The 15,921-nt window shown below is 65.6% G+C and overlaps 3 protein-coding genes across 4 annotated transcripts; all 3 read left to right on the forward strand.

The window, feature by feature from the left end:
- The first annotated feature begins 544 nt into the window (after nt 1-544).
- Nucleotides 545-8,028, forward strand: YJU2B (YJU2 splicing factor homolog B). 2 transcript variants are annotated; one of them, XM_062179090.1, is made up of 10 exons: nt 545-604; nt 1,265-1,443; nt 2,966-3,019; nt 4,523-4,605; nt 4,975-5,030; nt 5,881-5,941; nt 6,356-6,498; nt 6,592-6,764; nt 7,244-7,382; nt 7,478-8,028. In XM_062179090.1, the coding sequence occupies exons 2-10, from the start codon at nt 1,441-1,443 to the stop codon at nt 7,933-7,935; spliced, it is 1,170 nt and encodes a 389-aa protein (XP_062035074.1). In that variant the 5' UTR covers nt 545-604; nt 1,265-1,440; the 3' UTR covers nt 7,936-8,028. The 2 variants fall into 2 exon arrangements, with proteins under 2 accessions (XP_062035074.1, XP_062035075.1); XM_062179091.1 differs by lacking the exon at nt 545-604 and adding an exon at nt 650-966.
- A 776-nt stretch (nt 8,029-8,804) lies between these two features.
- Nucleotides 8,805-12,164, forward strand: MRI1 (methylthioribose-1-phosphate isomerase 1). Its single transcript, XM_062178859.1, has 6 exons — nt 8,805-8,959; nt 9,036-9,274; nt 10,937-11,112; nt 11,295-11,471; nt 11,677-11,901; nt 12,007-12,164. The coding sequence occupies exons 1-6, from the start codon at nt 8,828-8,830 to the stop codon at nt 12,153-12,155; spliced, it is 1,098 nt and encodes a 365-aa protein (XP_062034843.1). The 5' UTR covers nt 8,805-8,827; the 3' UTR covers nt 12,156-12,164.
- Nucleotides 12,165-12,407: 243 nt separating this feature from the next.
- C20H19orf53 (chromosome 20 C19orf53 homolog) lies at nt 12,408-13,362 on the forward strand. Its single transcript, XM_062178860.1, has 3 exons — nt 12,408-12,590; nt 12,683-12,738; nt 13,188-13,362. Exons 1-3 carry the CDS (start codon nt 12,494-12,496, stop codon nt 13,308-13,310), a joined length of 276 nt encoding a protein of 91 aa, XP_062034844.1. The 5' UTR covers nt 12,408-12,493; the 3' UTR covers nt 13,311-13,362.
- Nucleotides 13,363-15,921: the final 2,559 nt, after the last annotated feature.

Here is a 15,921-nt window from a genome sequence, read left to right on the forward strand (position 1 = left end):
GCGCGTACTTTTGCGTGCACCGCCTGCACCCACAGTCGGCATCCTGGCCCCGCCCAAGTTGCCTTGACAACCTGCCCAGGCGTCAGGGCGGGGCCTCGCGCGTGTTTGCGCATGCGCTTTGCAGTGTGCCGCCTGCGTCCAAGGCTGGACCCGGTTCCCTGTTCGTAGAAGTGGAAGATGCACAGCTGCCCCGCAGAGGACCCGGCCAGCCGGGGCCCCGGAGCGCCCCGTCTTTCCTGCTGGCGCAGACACCTGCCGCCCAGCTCACTGCGGCGAGGGCCGACCGGGCGCCGGCCACCGCCCCGCCGGCACCACCCACACGTCTCCGACGCCGACAGTGGGCTCAGAAAGCGGGCCTCCGATTGGGTCTCGCGCGAAGTGGGCGGGGAAATGGGTGTGGCTCCGTGGGGGCGGGGAATACCCGCTCTGCTCCATTCCGGTGCTTGTGAGTGCGCGGGCTGTGGACTCTCAGCCAATCAGCGTGGCTCTGCTGCTTCGCCCCGCCCCGCCCCGCCCCGCGCCGGCGCCTGCGCATGCGGGTCAGGTCGCCGCAATCCAGGGCGCGCTTCCGGGACCGTCGCGGCGTGACGTCAGAAGAGGGCAGGTAAGTGCGGGCTCCCGGGGATCAGGGGCCGCCTGGCTCCTGGGCGGACACGGAGTGGCGGGGTGCGGGGCTCGGCGGGCGACCCAGGTCCCCGGGCCCCCGCCGCGACCCCCGACTTAACCCTGGGCCCCTATGATGCGGGCCCTTGTCTTCCTCCCTTGGAAGGGAGCCCTTGCCTTTAAGCGCAATGACGCTGTAAAATGATGCTCGGAAAACCAAATTAAGATTGATTTGTTTATTTAAAAGACAGAGTTGCAGAGAGAGGTAGAGGCAGAGAGAGAGAGGTCTTCCATCCTCTGGTTCACTCCCCAGATGGCCGCAACGGCTGATCAGGAGCCAGGAGCTCCATCCGGGTCTCCCACGTAGGTGCAGGGACCTAAGCACTTGCGCCATTTTCCACTGCTTTCTCAGGCCATAGCAGACAGCTGGATGGGAAGTGGAGCAGCCGGGACTCGAACCGGCGCCCACATGGGATGCCAGCGCAGCAGGCATTGGCTCAACGTGCCGCGATGCTGGCCCCTGGATTCCAAGTGTTTTTGCACCAAAATAAACATAACCTTTAATCCCGTGCTCCATGAAGCTCCCTCGTGTAGCCCGCTGTGGAGTTGACCCCTCCTTCTCTCCCTCTCTCCCTCCCTCCCTCTCTCCCTCTCTCTCTAGGAGACACACGCGGCTCCTCGGATGCCTCCCCCATCAGGCCCGAGACTCCTCTGAACTGGCTCCACCGCACAGCCCGCGAGATCCTCCCCGGGAAGCCGTGGCCCCTGTGCCAGGCTCGAGAAAGCCCGTTGCGGGTCAGACACCTTGAAGGCCAAGGCCAGTAGGCAGCTCCCAAGATGGTGAGTGGAGGGAAGGCCGGGCGCTCCCTGGGTTCCCGGCTCCATCTCTGTCGGGCCTGCCGGGAGCCCCGCTCCTCCGGCCTCACCCCCCACCCCCCCAAGTCGGCCTCTGCCAATGTCACAGCCACTCTGGCCAACTCTCAGCCTGGACGTCTTGCTGCAGAGATTCCGAAGCTTTGTGGCGCGCCCAGATCTCCCGGGAAGGGATGGGAGGCAGCAGTGTATGTATTTGAGAGGTCTTCCATCCACTGGTTCCCTCCCCAAATGGCCGCAACGGCCAGAGCTGGGCCAGACCGAAGCCAGGAGCCAGGAGCTTCTTCCAGGTCTCCCACGCAGGTGCAGGGGCCCAAGCACTTGGACCATCCTCTACTGCTTTCCCAGGTGCATTAGCAGGGAGCTGGATCAGAAGTGGAGTAGCCGGTAATCCTCCGCCTGTGGCGCCAGCACACCAGGTTCTAGTCCCAGTCGGGGTGCCGGATTCTATCCCAGTTGCCCCTCTTCCAGTCCAGCTCTCTGCTGTGGCCCGGGAAGGCAGTGGAGGATGGCCCAAGTTCTTGGGCCCTGCACCCCATGGGAGACCAGGAGAAGCACCTGGCTCCTGGCTTCGGATCAGTGCGGTGCGCTGGCTGCAGCAGCCATTGGAGGGTGAACCAATGGCAAAAAGGAAGACCTTTCTCTCTGTCTCTCTCTCTCTCACTGTCCACTCTGCCTGTCAAAAAAAAAAAAAAAAAAGAAGTGGAGCAGCTGGGACTCGAACCGGGCACACAGATAGGCAGGGGGTACAGCATCCCCAAGCACTGCCCCAGACACCCACCTTCCCCTAGAATGGGTCTGAACACCTGTGACCCCACCCCCACCCAGCATCACGGGGTGGGGCGGTCCTTGGCCTGGCTGGGGTGCAGCGCCGCTGAGCGGTGACGGGCGTTAAACCCATTTTGACGGAAAATAATTTCCATCTATGCAAGCGTTAGGGCCACGTGTCTCTGTCCTAGGCCAAGGAGCCCCTGTATACCGTGGAGCCAGGCACTTTGGCGCCTGGCGGGCGGTGGGGGGGGGCTGGCCGGAGAGGGTGGGCGGGACCCCACGGGGAGCCCAGGGAGGGCTCCCCACTGGCGATTCCAAGTTGGCTGCTACCAGGTGCCCTCGGCTCTGTAAGCGGTGTCTGAACTTCCCCCTGGACGTGTCCAAAGCGGTGACACTGACCTTGGGTTTTTTCCCACCCCTGGCCCTGGCCCCCAGCCAGATCAGACCCTCTGGACCGGACAGAGGCAGCGCCCCCCGCCCCGTGACCACAGGTTCCACGGCTGCGGATTCAGCCAAGCACAACGCAGGGATATTTTGGGGGCGGGGATGTGGGATGGGTCAGCAGCACTGAGGGCGTAGGAGATGACTCTGGCGGGAAGACGGACGCCCCCACCCCCCACCCCCCATCCCCCTTACCTCGCCATCCCCGGAGGCCTCGCGCACCTGCCAGTCTCCCGGAGGCGGGCTCTGAGTCACTTCTCTCTCCTCTGTCCTCCAGGGGGAACGGAAAGGCGTGAACAAGTACTACCCGCCTGATTTCAACCCCAAGAAGGTAAGGGGCGGCTTCCTGCCTTCCCGGGAGTCCGGGGTGGGGCGGGGTGGGGGCTGCAGTGGCCATCCTGGAGGCATCCGCTGCGTGCCCAGAGCCGGGCTCAGCATGTACATAGCAGAGCTTAGGATGCGGGGGGTGCAGGGGTGGGGCTCCCGTGGCGGCCTTGTCGCCCCCTCTGCCTCCCTCTAGGTCGTTCCACACAGAGGTCCTGCCCCCCCACCCCCACCCCATCACCTTCTGGTTCTCTGTTGCCTCTCTGCACGCCTTAAACCCTGCCCACCGCGGACAGGAGTGGCCGGGTCTTCCACGTAGAGGAGGGGTTAGGGCAGGCCGCAGTTCCTCCCCCACCCCCGCCCCATGTCAGGAGGGCAAATAAAATGACCCCAGGATGGGGATCTGGCTCCAAAACTTGGAGGTCCAAAGGCCTGTTAGCCCCAGCTAAACGGGGAAACTGAGGCGCGGAGGCCGAGGTCACACAGCTTCTTCCAGCTGCCAGTTGGGGAGGCGAGAAAGGTTGGCCCTCACCCGTGGGGTCCCCACCGTCGGTGAGAAGCGACAGGGTGGGGGAGGGGGGGAGACCCTGGCCCCTGCAGACGGGGCTCCCTGTCGCTCTGCCCTGGGTCGTAGACGGGGCTGAGCGATGAAGATTTGAGTATCCCAGGGAGACCATGGAACCCATCCCCCGTGGGTACCCAGAGACACCTGCTTTCCTGTTATTCTTAAAAAAAACTGAGCTAGACTGGCACCATGGCTCAACAGGCTAATCCTCCGCCTAGCGGCGCCAGCACACCGGGTTCTAGTCCCGGTTGGGGCACCGATCCTGTCCCGGTTGCCTCTCTTCCAGGCCAGCTCTCTGCTGTGGCCCGGGAGTGCAGTGGAGGATGGCCCAAGTGCTTGGGCCCTGCACCCCATGGGAGACCAGGAGAAGCACCTGGCTCCTGCCATCAGATCAGCGCGGTGCGCCGGCCACAGCGCACCAGCCACGGTGGCCATTGGAGGGTGAACCAACAGCTAAAGGAAGACCTTTCTCTCTGTCTCTCTCTCACTGTCCACTCTGCCTGTCAAAAATTAAAAATTAAAAAAAAAAACAAAACCCTGAGCTAGGCAGAGACGGGGTTGGGTGGCAAGGGGTGGGGGGAGGGGGAGGTCCTCCACTTCCCAGCTGTCTACAACAGCCAGGGCTGGGCCAGGCAGAAGTCAGGAGCCGGGAGCTCCATCCGGGTCTCCCACATGGGCACAGGGGCCCAAGCACTTGGGCCATCTTTCGCTGCTTTCCCAGGCCATAGCAGGGAGCTGGATCCAAGGTGGAGCCGCCGGGACTTGAACCGGCGCACATGTGGGGTGTCTGTACAGCCGTGCTGGCCCCCGTTCTGATCCCGAGCCCCCCGCTTCACCAGGATCTCCTTGCCCCCTGCAGGGTTGGGGGCCGGGGTTCTCCCGGCTCACCCTGTGCAGCGCTCAGCTGGGCTAACCTGTCTCCCCGCCCCCGTCCTCTCCACACAGCATGGCTCGCTCAACCGTTACCACAACAGCCACCCGCTTCGGGAGCGGGCGCGGAAGCTGTCACAGGGCATCCTCATCATTCGGTAAGGTGTTGGCTTCCCCTGGGGACCCCCTCCCCCAGCCCCTCCCCACCACCACCCTGGGTGCAGTGTCGCAGGGCTACAATTCCCTGATGCATCGGTCAGCTACTGCCGTGTAACAAGCCGGACTAGGCTGAGCTGGGCTGCCCGGCTGGGGGGATCAGCTGGCCTTGACCTTGTGCGACCTGGTTCTGCTGCGCGTGGTGTCCTGTCTCCAGCAGGGCCACCCGGGGCCTGCTCACCCGTCCCCTATGGTCCCCATGTTACGAGCTAGGTCTCCGCTGTCCACGGAGACCCAGGTGCACCTGTTGTAGTGAGAAGCCCCCAGCCCCGCACAGGGGGCCGGCTGACGAGTGTCGCCTGTGTCTGCAGGTTCGAGATGCCTTACAACATCTGGTGTGACGGCTGCAAGAACCACATTGGCATGGGTGAGTCCCCGCGCCCTGCCCCGCCCTGCCCTGCCAGCTTGTTCTTTGGATGGATGGGTGGGTGGGTGGGTGGGTGCGTGGATTCCAAAGGCAGAATGACAGAGAGACAGGGAACTAGACTGTGCTAGTTCACTCCCCAGGTGGCTGCAGTGGCCAAGGCTGGGCCAGGCCCAAATAGCCGGGAGCTTGGAGCACCATCCGGGTCTCCCACATGGGTGCAGGGACCCGGGCACTCGGGCCCTCTTCCACTGCTTGCCCAGGCGCATCAGCAGGGAGGCGAATGGGAAGTGGAGCAGCCGGGGCTCGAACCAGCTGCCCCACAAGGGCTTGGATGAGCAGGAAGTTGGGGCTGGAGTGGGACTTGAACCCAAGTACCCTGATGCGGACGCAGGCATTGTAAGCGGCAAACTCAGCCCCCACCGCCGAAGTCCTTGCATTGAAACCCTGTCTCTGCCTGTCTCCCTGGGGCCTTGGGGACGTAGGGAGCAGGGGCTGGGCCCTCGCTGCTGGGGGATAGGTAAGGAGTGAGCCCCCAGCACTTCCCTGTGTTCACAGCCCCTGGGCACCTGCCCCTTAAGGCACTGGGCCGCAAACAAAAGCAGCGCGTTCTCTGCGGTCGTCCCATGGTTTAAACGGGGAAACTGAGGCCCCTGTGGGTGCTGGAGCTGGGATTCGAACCCAGGCCTCCTCCCCTCCATGCGGCTGGAACAGGAAGTGCCCCTTTTCCCGCCTGGAATTCCTGTGCCAGCGGAATTCGGGCCCTGGGCTGGCCACCCCTCCCTCCCCCTCTGGGAAAAGTGGTGGGGGCAGGGGTGGCCTGGCCTGACCCTCGACCCCCTCCCCCAACCAGGTGTACGTTACAACGCGGAGAAGAAGAAAGTGGGCAACTACTACACGACCCCCATCTACAGGTGGGTCTTCCCTGGGGGCGGTGGTGGTGGGGAGCGCTCCCGGCCTCCTGGGTCTGCCACACCTCAACAGGCTTCTAGAGGCGTCCCAGTCTGTCCCCCCAGGGCACGCCCCTCTGCCCAGAGCCATCCACAGCTCCCACCTTCCTCCCAGGGGCCCCCCTGCCTCCACCCCCCCGTGAGAGCTCAGCTCGCCCCAGCACCCGGCCTAATGAATGAATGCATGAATGAACAAGGGGATGAATGGGTGAACGAATGGATCCATGGATGCACCCATTAGCCAGCTTGGGTTCACTGGGGGGAGGTGAGCCCTGGGCAGCCTGTGTCGCCCGCCCCAGCTCCATCCCAGGTATAGATACCCGCACCCCGCCCCCAGTCTCTGCCCCCTGGCCCAGCCCCGCCTCCCGCCCCGCCCAGGTTCCGGATGAAATGCCACCTGTGCGTCAACTACATCGAGATGCAGACGGACCCCGCCAACTGCGACTACGTGATCGTGAGTGGCGCCCAGCGCAAGGAGGAGCGCTGGGACATGGTGGACAACGAGCAGGTGCTGCCCACAGGTGAGCGCGGCCCCCGCCCCGGGGTGCAGGCCAGCCCGGCCCCCCCCCCCCCCGCCAGGCCCCGCTGAGAGCCCCTCGCTCCCTCGCGCGCAGAGCACGAGACGAAGCAGAAGCTGGAGACGGACGCCATGTTCCGGCTGGAGCACGGTGAAGCCGACCGCGGCGCGCTCAGGAAGGCCCTGCCGACCCTCAGCCACATCCAGGAGGCCCAGAGCGCCTGGAAGGACGACTTCGCGCTCAACAGCACGCTCCGCAGGAAGTTCCGGGTGCGCACCCTGCGGGCTCCCCGGCACCCAGAGTCCCATCCGGGTCCCCCACGCACACGCAGGGGCCCAAGCACTTGGGCCATCTTCCAGTGCTTTCCCAGGCCATAGCAGGGAGCTGGGTGGGAAGTGGAGCCGCCGGGACTCGAACTGGCGGCCAAAGGCGATACCGGTGTTTGCGGGCAGTTGCATAATCCGCTATGCCCCAACACCATGGTCCCTTCCCCCACGGGTTTGGAAGAGCCTCCCAGGGAAAGCAAGCCGTGGGGGTGGTGGGTGGGAGGGGATGGACGAGGCCCAGGCGGCTGACGTGTCTGGGACAGGCACCTGCCCCAAAGCAGAAGGCGCAGGTGCAGGCGCGGCTGCTGCGCTGGCGGGGACCGTGCCCCAGGGGGCGCTGTTGTCACTGCCGAAGCTGAGCCCGGAGGACTCCAGGCGAGGCCTGACCCCGTGCCCCCCAAACCCGACCACCCCCGGCGCAGGAGAAGAAGAAAGCCCTTCAGGAGGAGGAGCAGCGGGACCAGGCGCTGCAGGCCAAGGCCAGCCTGGCCATCCCGCTGGTGCCCGAGACGGAGGCCGACCGCAGGCTGGCCGCCCTGCTCCGCTTCCACACCCCGGACTGTGAGTGCGGCTAGGGGGCCGCGGGGGGCGGGGGCAGCCCGGGCCTGCTGCCAGCCACGCCCCCTCCTCCTCCTCCTCCTCCTCCTCCTGCGCAGCCTACGAGGACCGGCAGAAGCTCAAGCGGTCCGAGATCATCAGCCGCTCCTGGTTCGCCTCGCCGTCCGGCTCCGGCTCCAGCTCCAGCTCCAGCCCCGGTTCCAGCCCCGGCCCTGGCGCCGGCGGCGGCAGCAGCAAGGCCAGCAGTGTTCTCAGGAAGCTGGCCCAGAGCCGCAGGCCCACGCCCGCCGCCATCACCGTGGAGGACCTGGGCATCGTGCGGCGGAGGTCGCGGGACGTGCCCGGGAGCCACCAGCCCGCGGCCGAGACCCCCAAGCCTGGGGAACCGCGGGGGGCGGCTCAGGACAGGCCCGCGGGCGCCCGAGACTGTCCTCAGGAGACTGCTGACAACCCCAAGACCGCGGGCGCTGAGGGCCAGGCCCGGGAGGCGGCCCCCAGCCCCAGCAGCCTCAGCTCCTCCCTCGTGGCCGACTACTCGGGCTCCGAGAGTGAGTGAGTGGGCGGGTGGGTAGGTGCACTGTCGGCCTCGCGGGCTGCACTGGGGGTGCCTGGGGGACCCTCGCCTCCTCGCATTAAAGCCCTGTGTCTTTGCCCACTGCCTTGGGTTACTCGATGGGCCTGGGACTCCGGGCGGGCGTCCTGGAGGCGGCGGCAACGGGGAGGGGACACCCAGGATACACACACGCTGGTGTGGCATGGCCGTTCATCCCCAGCCCAGGGGCCGGAGGGACACGTGGCCCAGCCTTGGCAGGGGAGCTTTCGCCAGGCACGGGCTGGGGGACACCGTGGCCGATGGAGCCCCGTCCTCACGGGCCCAGACCCGGAATCCGGCCTGACCACACACACACCCACCTCTGGCAGGTGGGAGCCCCGTGGCCACACACACACACACCCGCCTCTGGCAGGTGGGAGCCCCGTGGCCACACACACACACACACACACACCCGCCTCTGGTGGGGGGGTCCCGGTTCGGTCCACAGCGCACGCCCCGCTTGGCAAGCCTGGCGCCTACTGGTTGCCTCGTAGGATTTGGGGGCAACGCCGCGCCCCTACATGTGTCCACCCTCCACCCACTCTCTAAAACATGAAAAATAAAAGCGGCCCGGGTCGTGGTTCTGAGTCAGACCAGGGTCCTGGGAGGTGGAGTGGGGTAGGGGACCTGCTGTGCGCATGCGCTTTCTCTCAGGCGCCCCACCCGCCTAGCCTCTCTGGTGGAGGCCTCGCCTCTCGCGCACGCGCCCTGACGCGCAGGGGGGTGCTCGGTAGCATCCTAGCCCCGCGCTGCGCATGCGCCTTTCTCCGCACGGTGGCAGTGCCCCGCCTGCCGGCCTAAAGCCCCTCGCCCCGCGCATGCGCCGTGGCGCGCAGGTGAGTGCGGCGGCCGAGCCATGGCGTTGGAGGCGATCCGCTACTCCAGGGGCTCCCTGCAGATCCTCGACCAGCTGCTGCTGCCCGAGCAGAGCCGCTACGAGGCGGTGGAGTCGGTGCGCCAGGCCTGGGAGGCCATCCGCGCCATGAAGGTGGGGCGCGGGGCCGCGGCGTGCGCGGCGGGGGCCCCGGAGCCGCCGGCCCTGACGCAGCGGGCCGTCCCTGCAGGTGCGCGGCGCCCCGGCCATCGCCCTCGTGGGCTGCCTCAGCCTGGCCGTGGAGCTGCAGGCCGGCGCGGGCGGCCCGGGGCTCGCCGCGCTCGTGGACTTCGTGCGCGAACGGCTCCGCTTCCTCGTCTCCGCCCGGCCCACCGCCGTCAACATGGCCCGCGCCGCGCACGACCTGGCGGACGCCGCGGCCCGCGAGGCCGGGCAGGAGGGCGCCACGGAGGAGGCGGTCCGGGACAGGTACGGTGGCCTGGCGCGCCGCGGCGGCTGTGGACGTCGTGCGTGCGCAGGGGGGTAGTTTTCTGGTTTTCCTTTTTTTATTGTTGTTATAAACACTTTTATTTAGTAAGTATAAATTTCCAAAGTACAGTTTATGGATTACAATGGCTTCCCCCCTCCCATAACTTGCCTCCCACCCGCAACCCTCCCCTTTCCCGCTCCCTCTCCCTTTCCATTCACACCAAGATTCATTTTCCATTCTCTTTATAAACAGAAGATCGATTCAGTATATATTAAGATTGCATCAGTTTGCACCCACACAGAAACACAAGGTGTAAAATACTGTTTCAGTACTAGCTACAGCATTACTTCACATTGGACAACACATTAAGGACAGATCCCACATGAGGAGTAAGTAAGTACACAGTGACTCCTGTTGTTGACTTAACAAATTAACACTCTTGTTTATGGCATCAGTAATAGTCATGAGTTGCCAAGGCTATGGAAGCCTTTTGAGTTCACCGACTCTGATCTGATTTAGACAAGGTCATAGTCAAAGTGGAAGTTCTCTCCTCCCTTCAGAGAAAGGTACCTCCTTCTTTGATGGCCTGTTCTTTCCACTGGGATCTCACTTGCAGAGATCTTTTATTTAGGTCTTCTTTCTTTTTTGCCAGAGTGTCTTGGCTTTCCATGCCTGAAATACTCTCATGGGCTCCTCAGCCAGTTCTGAATGCCTTAAGGGCTGATTCTGAGGCCAGAGTGCTATTTAGGACATCTGCCATTCTATGAGTCTGCTGTGTATCTCGCTTCTCATGTTGGATCGTTCTCTCCCTTTTTGATTCTATCAGTAAGTATTAGCAGACACTAGTCTTGTTTGTGTGATCCCTTTGACTCTTAGACCTATCAGAGCCATCAATTGTGAACTGAAATTGATCACTTGGACTAGTGAGATGACATTGGTACATGCCACCTTGATGGGATTGTATTGGAATCCCCTGGCACATTTCTAACTCCACCATTTGGGGCAAGTCCGATTGAGCATGTCCCAAATTGTACATCTCCTCCCTCTCTTATTCCCACTCTTATATTTAACATGGATCACTTTTCAGTTAAATTTCAACACCTAAGAATAAATGTGGGTTAATTACAGAGTTTTCTTTTTAATGCACGGCGACCCGTTGTACAGATGGGGAAATTGAGGCCCGGTGCAATTACAAACCCTTGGCCAAAGTCCCAACGGCCAGGCTGGGAGGCAAACCCAGGATCCTTGCAGTCAATGCCTTAAGTTGCCTCCCATGAGCTCTAGCTGGCCTTCTCCTGTCCCTGGGTTCTCTGGGCCTTGCTTTTGGGGACTTTGGTCACCTTTCCACTGCCCCTCTGTCTGCCTCCTCCCTCACACTGCAGGCCGCACCATTCCCCCACCGCGTTCCTTGGCTCCTGCCCCAGGGCCTTTGCACACGCCTCGGCTGCAGGTCGCTGTCCCATTCTGGGATGGATTCCACCTCCCTTCCATCTCATGCTATGGTCTGCTCATCACTGGCCAGCCCCCTAGGAGGCAGAAGACCCTGTGCTTGCTGCACTGGGCACACACACCAGGAGGCTCCCCCACCCCGGGAAGAGCAGCCGTGGTCAGAGAGGAGGGGGCCGGCCACCTGGCGGGCTCACGCCCCTTGTCGGCCCCAGAGTGATCCGCTACGCTGAGGACATGCTGGACAGAGACCTCCGAGACAACCGGCGCATCGGTGACCTGGGGGCCCGCCACCTGCTGGAGCGGGCGGCCCCCGGGGGCGGCAAGGTGACCGTGTTGACCCACTGCAACACCGGGGCGCTGGCCACGGCCGGCTACGGCACGGCCCTGGGTGAGTGGGGGCGCGGGGAGTGCGGGCAGGGATCGGAGGGGTGTAGGTTCCAGGGTGAGGTGGAGGAACCACTGAAGACTTCCTGGGGGAGGTGGCCATGCAGGCGTGAGGGGACCCGGGGTGGGTGGGGGAGAAGCCCCAGCCCGGGCGCACAGCCCTGAACCCGGCCCCCGCCCCTGCAGGCGTGATCCGCTCGCTGCACAGCCTGGGCCGCCTGGAGCGCGCCTTCTGCACGGAGACGCGGCCCTACAACCAGGGGGCGCGGCTGACGGCCTTCGAGCTGGTCCACGAGCGCATCCCCGCCACGCTCATCACTGACAGCGCGGCGGCGGCCGCCATGGCCCGCGGGGGCGTGTCTGGTGGGCGGGGTTCCGCGGGGCGTGTCAGGGTGGGGCTCCATCCCGCAAAGGCCTGTCCTGTGTGCAGGCTGTGGGGTTCTATTCCTGCAGGGCGTTGCGGTGGGCGTGGCTCCATCCCCGCGGGGGCGTGTCCGGTGGGCGGGGCCCGGGCGGCCAGGGCTGCTCTCCGCTGGCCCCCTGCGACCCTGTCCCTGCGCCCCCGCAGCCGTCGTCGTGGGAGCTGACCGCGTGGTGGCCAACGGCGACACGGCCAACAAGGTGGGCACCTACCAGCTGGCCATCGCCGCCAAGCACCACGGGATCCCCTTCTACGTGGCCGCCCCCAGCTGCTCCTGTGACCTGGGGCTGGAGTCCGGCGGGGACATCGAAATCGAGGAGCGCCCGGGCCAGGAGCTGACCGACTGGTGCGGCGTCCGAGTCGCGGCGCCCGGTAAGCAGGGCGCGGAGCTCCCCGCGGGTGGCAGCGCCCTGGGTCTCCCCGCGGGTCGCAGGGCCGGGTCTGGCGGCTTCTCCGGACGTCTCCCCCTCCCCGCAGGGGTCGCCGTCTGGAACCCCGCCTTCGACGTCACCCCACACGAGCTCATCACGGGCGGCATCGTCACGGAGCTGGGCGTCTTCACGCCCGAGCAGTTGCGCACCGCCCTGAGCTCCACCCCCACCCTAGCCGAGCCCCCGCCGCAGTAAATAAATGAAAAAATCGATTTTATTAAAAACGCTCTCTCGGGTTCGATCGGCTATGCCTGCCTCCCTCCGACTCTAGGTTCGATTGGTGCTGCCTCTCCCCTTCCCCCACTTCTCCCAGGAGTGGACAGCAGTGTTTGATAAATCACAGAAATGCACCAGCAGGGGATAGCTTATAACAACAGCTTGGCTATGAGCCGGTGCGGTGCTGGCCCTTTAAGGCTCTTGCCCCGCTGTATCCCGTGAGCACTTGCGCTCTTCCGCCCCCCCCCCATATCCCGGAGTGCCCTGCGCCTTCCGGGGTTGCAGTGCCCCGCCCCTTCCGGCTGCCTTCCGCCATCATGGCGCAGGGGCAGCGCAAGTTCCAGGCGCAGAAACCGGCAAAGAGCAAGGCGGCGGCGAAGGCCGCGGAGCGCGCGCGGGGCCCGCGGAAAGGCGGTGAGGAGCGGGCCGCGGGCGGAGGGGCGGGCGGGGTGTTGGGCCCACCCACGGGCCCCCGGCTTCATGCGCCCGCGTCTCCTCCCCCCCAGGCCGGGTTATCGCCCCCAAGAAAGCGCGCATCGTGCAGCAGCAGAAAGTCAAGAAGGTGAGCGGGCAGCGGAGGGGGATACCGGGGAGCCGGGGGCGGAGCGTGGGGCTCCGGGCAGTGGGTACAGGAACCGCGCCGTCTGTCCCCGGCCCCAGCGGGGCTCTGAGCCCACGGAGGAGCCGGGAGAGAGCCGCCCTGGGCTCGGTGGGATCGGAGCCGGGCCTGCCTTCGCGGCCGCCAGAGGGCGCCTGTGAGCGCCCGAGGGGTCATCCACGCGCGGGTCCGTCCCCAAATGCCTACATTGGCCAGAGCCGGCCAGGAGCCCCATCCGGGCCTCCCCCGTGGGCGGCAGGGGCCCCAGCACACGCGGGCCGTCACCTGCTGCCTCCCAGGCGCATGCGCAGGGCGGGAAACGGAGCAGGCGGGACTCGAACCAGGGCTGCTGTGGGGATGCCGGCGGGGCGGGGTGGGGTCCCGGGCCCATGGCTCTGTGCTCGCATCCGCAGGAGCTGGAAGTGGGGATCCGGAAGAAGATCGAGCACGACGTGGTGCTGAAAGCCAGCAGCAGTCTTCCTAAGAGGCTGGCGCTGCTGACGGCGCCGGCCAAGAAGAAGGGGGCACCGTCTTGAGGGCCCCCGCGACCCCCCCACCCCCAGCCCCCAACAATAAAGCAAATGCCATGCACTCCCGTCCCTGGCTTGTCTGGGCGCCGATCCAGTGCTTTCCGCGCACCGCCCCCGCTGCCAGGCCACGCCCCCTCCTGTGCATGCATGCTGCCCAGGGAGCCCCCCACCCAGCTCTGAGTGAGGGGATGGGATCGCTGCACCCGGAGACACTGAGCTAGCTGAGACCCGGGCTGGCATCTGTTAGGACGCTCCCCCCTGGGAGGCAGCAGGTGGGGGCTCAAAGTCCTTGCGCCCTTGCCTCCCCACAACACCTCCTCCAGGAAGCCTGCCCCACCTGGCCTGTGTGCTCAGTTCTCACAGCCCTGCTGGCTTCGTCTGCGCACAGTAGGCGCCCAGTGTGTCCCTTGGCGTGAGCCAGGGTCTCCAGGGCCTTCGCGCCACACCCCCTTACCTGGCCCCAAGCCTGCACGAGGCACGAGCAGCTGGGCGTCCGGAAAGAGCGATTCGGGGCGCAGGGGGGCCTGCCCGGCCTGGGGCCCGAGGACCCCACACTCACACTTCCAGCCTTCCCGGGTCACAGAGCCCCTGCTGCTGCCCGGTGCGCGCGATGAAGGCGCTGACCCCCGTGTGGCCGCAGTCGAGCGAAAGACTTACCTGTCTTCCTCTCTTGGGGCGGGGTGTGGGCCGCAGGCTAGCCTGCAGCCCCCTGGACGACCACCCCAGAGGCAAGGAAAGGCTTTGTTTGGGGAGCTGGGGGGGGTTTCCCTATGCCGGCCCGCACTTCCTGGGTTAGGCCCCGCCCCCTGCTCATTCCTCCAACCCCCACCTACCTAAGACCTGGAGCCAAGAGCCCCCCCAGACTGTGCCACCTCCTCTGACCCTTAGTAACCTCAGGGCACCTCGGAGCCTCACTCTTCCCATCTGTGAGATGGGAACACAGACCCTCAGCGTGGTAAAGGAAGGCACCCGGGCACCCGACGGACTGTGAGCTGGCCCTATGTCCTGGTGACAGAACAGCCCCCCCCCCCCAGCTCAGCTACCAGTCAGGACCCCAGGTTCCCAGGGAACCCTAGACAGTGGCTCCTCCCACCCCGGGGGACCCCTGCCCCCAGCCTCTCCCTCCTGAAAACCGTGCACTCCGGAAGGGAGAAACCTTAGGAAGCCAATTGCCCCGACTGCGCGGGGCAGGGAGTGGCAGAGGGAGGGCGATCTCGCCGGCGCGCGCACGCAGGCTGGCCAGTAAGAGCCGGGGGTCTGCCTCCCGGCTCTCCGCTGCGTTTCCCTCGTGGGTTTGGGGTCAGAAGCTTTGAATACCGAGACCGTGAGCTCACCAGGGCTGCAGCGAGGGAGGAAGCAGGCGGCCCCGCCCCGCCCACGCCCCTTTCCAGAACGTTCTGGGAATAGGACAGGCCCCCCCAGCCCAGCCCCCCATGTTTCTCTGCTACCCGCATTGCTCTTCCTCCTCTCGGGGGACACCCAGGGGCGCAGCCTGCGCCTACAGCCTCACATAGGAGCGGTAGGGCGGGGCCCGCAGCTTGGCCTCCCCGGGCCTCTTCCCAGGGTACCCCAGTCTCTGCGGCCCCTCAAGCCCAGCTCGGTTTTGGCAAGGAAGAGCGGCGGCGGCGGTAAGCCGGGGGCTCCCGGGCAGCCCGGCTCTTCCTGCTGGGCAGCCCGGGGGCAGTGGCCAGCCCGACCAGGCGCAGGTCCGGGAGCTGTGGAGGCGGCGCTCACCACGCGCCCTTGGTGCACAGCGCCGCCCGGAGGCGGAACCTCGGCCGCGCACCTGGACCGCCCCAGCGCTGGGTGCCGCGCCCCTGTCACAGTCCACAGCAGGCAGGGCTCCCCGAGAGACCAGCACTGCCCAGGAGGGTTACAACACAAGCCCCCTAGAGTTGTTTACTTGAAAGGCAGAGTTAACAGAGAGAGGTCTTCCACATGCTGCTTCACTCCCCAAATGGCTGCAAACAGCCAGAGCTGAGCCAGGCCGAAGCCAGGAGCCAGGAGCTCCATCCGGGTCTCCCACGCAGGTGCAGGGCCCAGGCACTCGGGCCATCTTCCACTGCTGTCCCAGGCGCCTTAGCCGGGGGGAGGGGGGGCTGGATGGGGAGTGGAGCAGCCGGGACTCGAACCCGGAGCTCCGCTATGAGGGTGCTGGTGTCGCAGGCTGCCCCTGACTTACATGTCCCCTGCCGGGTCTTGGAAACCCGCCCTGGCCCCACTTCCAGGGCTGGGCTGGGGGTGGGGGTACCCCCGTGCGCGGCGCAGGCTGGGAGTGGGGGTTCTGGGAGAGGCAGATCGGGGGTCCCGGCCAGAAAATGATCACTGGGCACCGGGCGGAAGGCAGCCGCTGGGGTTTCTCTGGCTCCGTCAATCATCTCCAGCTGGGTGGGGGCGGCGTGGGTCCATCCCACGGCTAACCGATGGAGCGCCTGCTGTATACCGGCTGCTGCTGGCATCCGTGAGCCGGACGTCGTCCGGGGGAGAGGAGGCAGAGACTAAACAGCCGCCAAAGCTGGCCAGCGGACAGGAAGTCGCAGGGTTCTCTGAGGACACGGGGTGGCTGGGGAGGGCCGTGGCCAGGCCGAGCTGAGTCAGAGCGGCCCAGGGGCAGGGG

The sequence above is a fragment of the Lepus europaeus genome, chromosome 20, assembly GCF_033115175.1.
Source record: "Lepus europaeus isolate LE1 chromosome 20, mLepTim1.pri, whole genome shotgun sequence".
Taxonomy (NCBI): Eukaryota; Metazoa; Chordata; class Mammalia; order Lagomorpha; family Leporidae; genus Lepus; species Lepus europaeus.

Excerpts from the sequence above, each read along its gene's own strand:
- MRI1 (XM_062178859.1), top strand. The coding sequence starts at position 8,828 with ATGGCGTTGGAGGCGATCCGCTACTCCAGGGGCTCCCTGCAGATCCTC. Across the intron at positions 9,275-10,936 it reads GAGGAGGCGGTCCGGGACAG|AGTGATCCGCTACGCTGAGG; the intron begins GTACGGTGGCCT and ends TGTCGGCCCCAG. Across the intron at positions 11,472-11,676 it reads GGCCCGCGGGGGCGTGTCTG|CCGTCGTCGTGGGAGCTGAC; the intron begins GTGGGCGGGGTT and ends GCGCCCCCGCAG.
- C20H19orf53 (XM_062178860.1), top strand. The coding sequence starts at position 12,494 with ATGGCGCAGGGGCAGCGCAAGTTCCAGGCGCAGAAACCGGCAAAGAGC. Across the intron at positions 12,591-12,682 it reads GCGGGGCCCGCGGAAAGGCG|GCCGGGTTATCGCCCCCAAG; the intron begins GTGAGGAGCGGG and ends CCTCCCCCCCAG. Across the intron at positions 12,739-13,187 it reads AGCAGCAGAAAGTCAAGAAG|GAGCTGGAAGTGGGGATCCG; the intron begins GTGAGCGGGCAG and ends TCGCATCCGCAG.
- YJU2B (XM_062179090.1), top strand. Across the intron at positions 6,499-6,591 it reads CGAGCAGGTGCTGCCCACAG|AGCACGAGACGAAGCAGAAG; the intron begins GTGAGCGCGGCC and ends CCTCGCGCGCAG. Across the intron at positions 7,383-7,477 it reads CCGCTTCCACACCCCGGACT|CCTACGAGGACCGGCAGAAG; the intron begins GTGAGTGCGGCT and ends CCTCCTGCGCAG.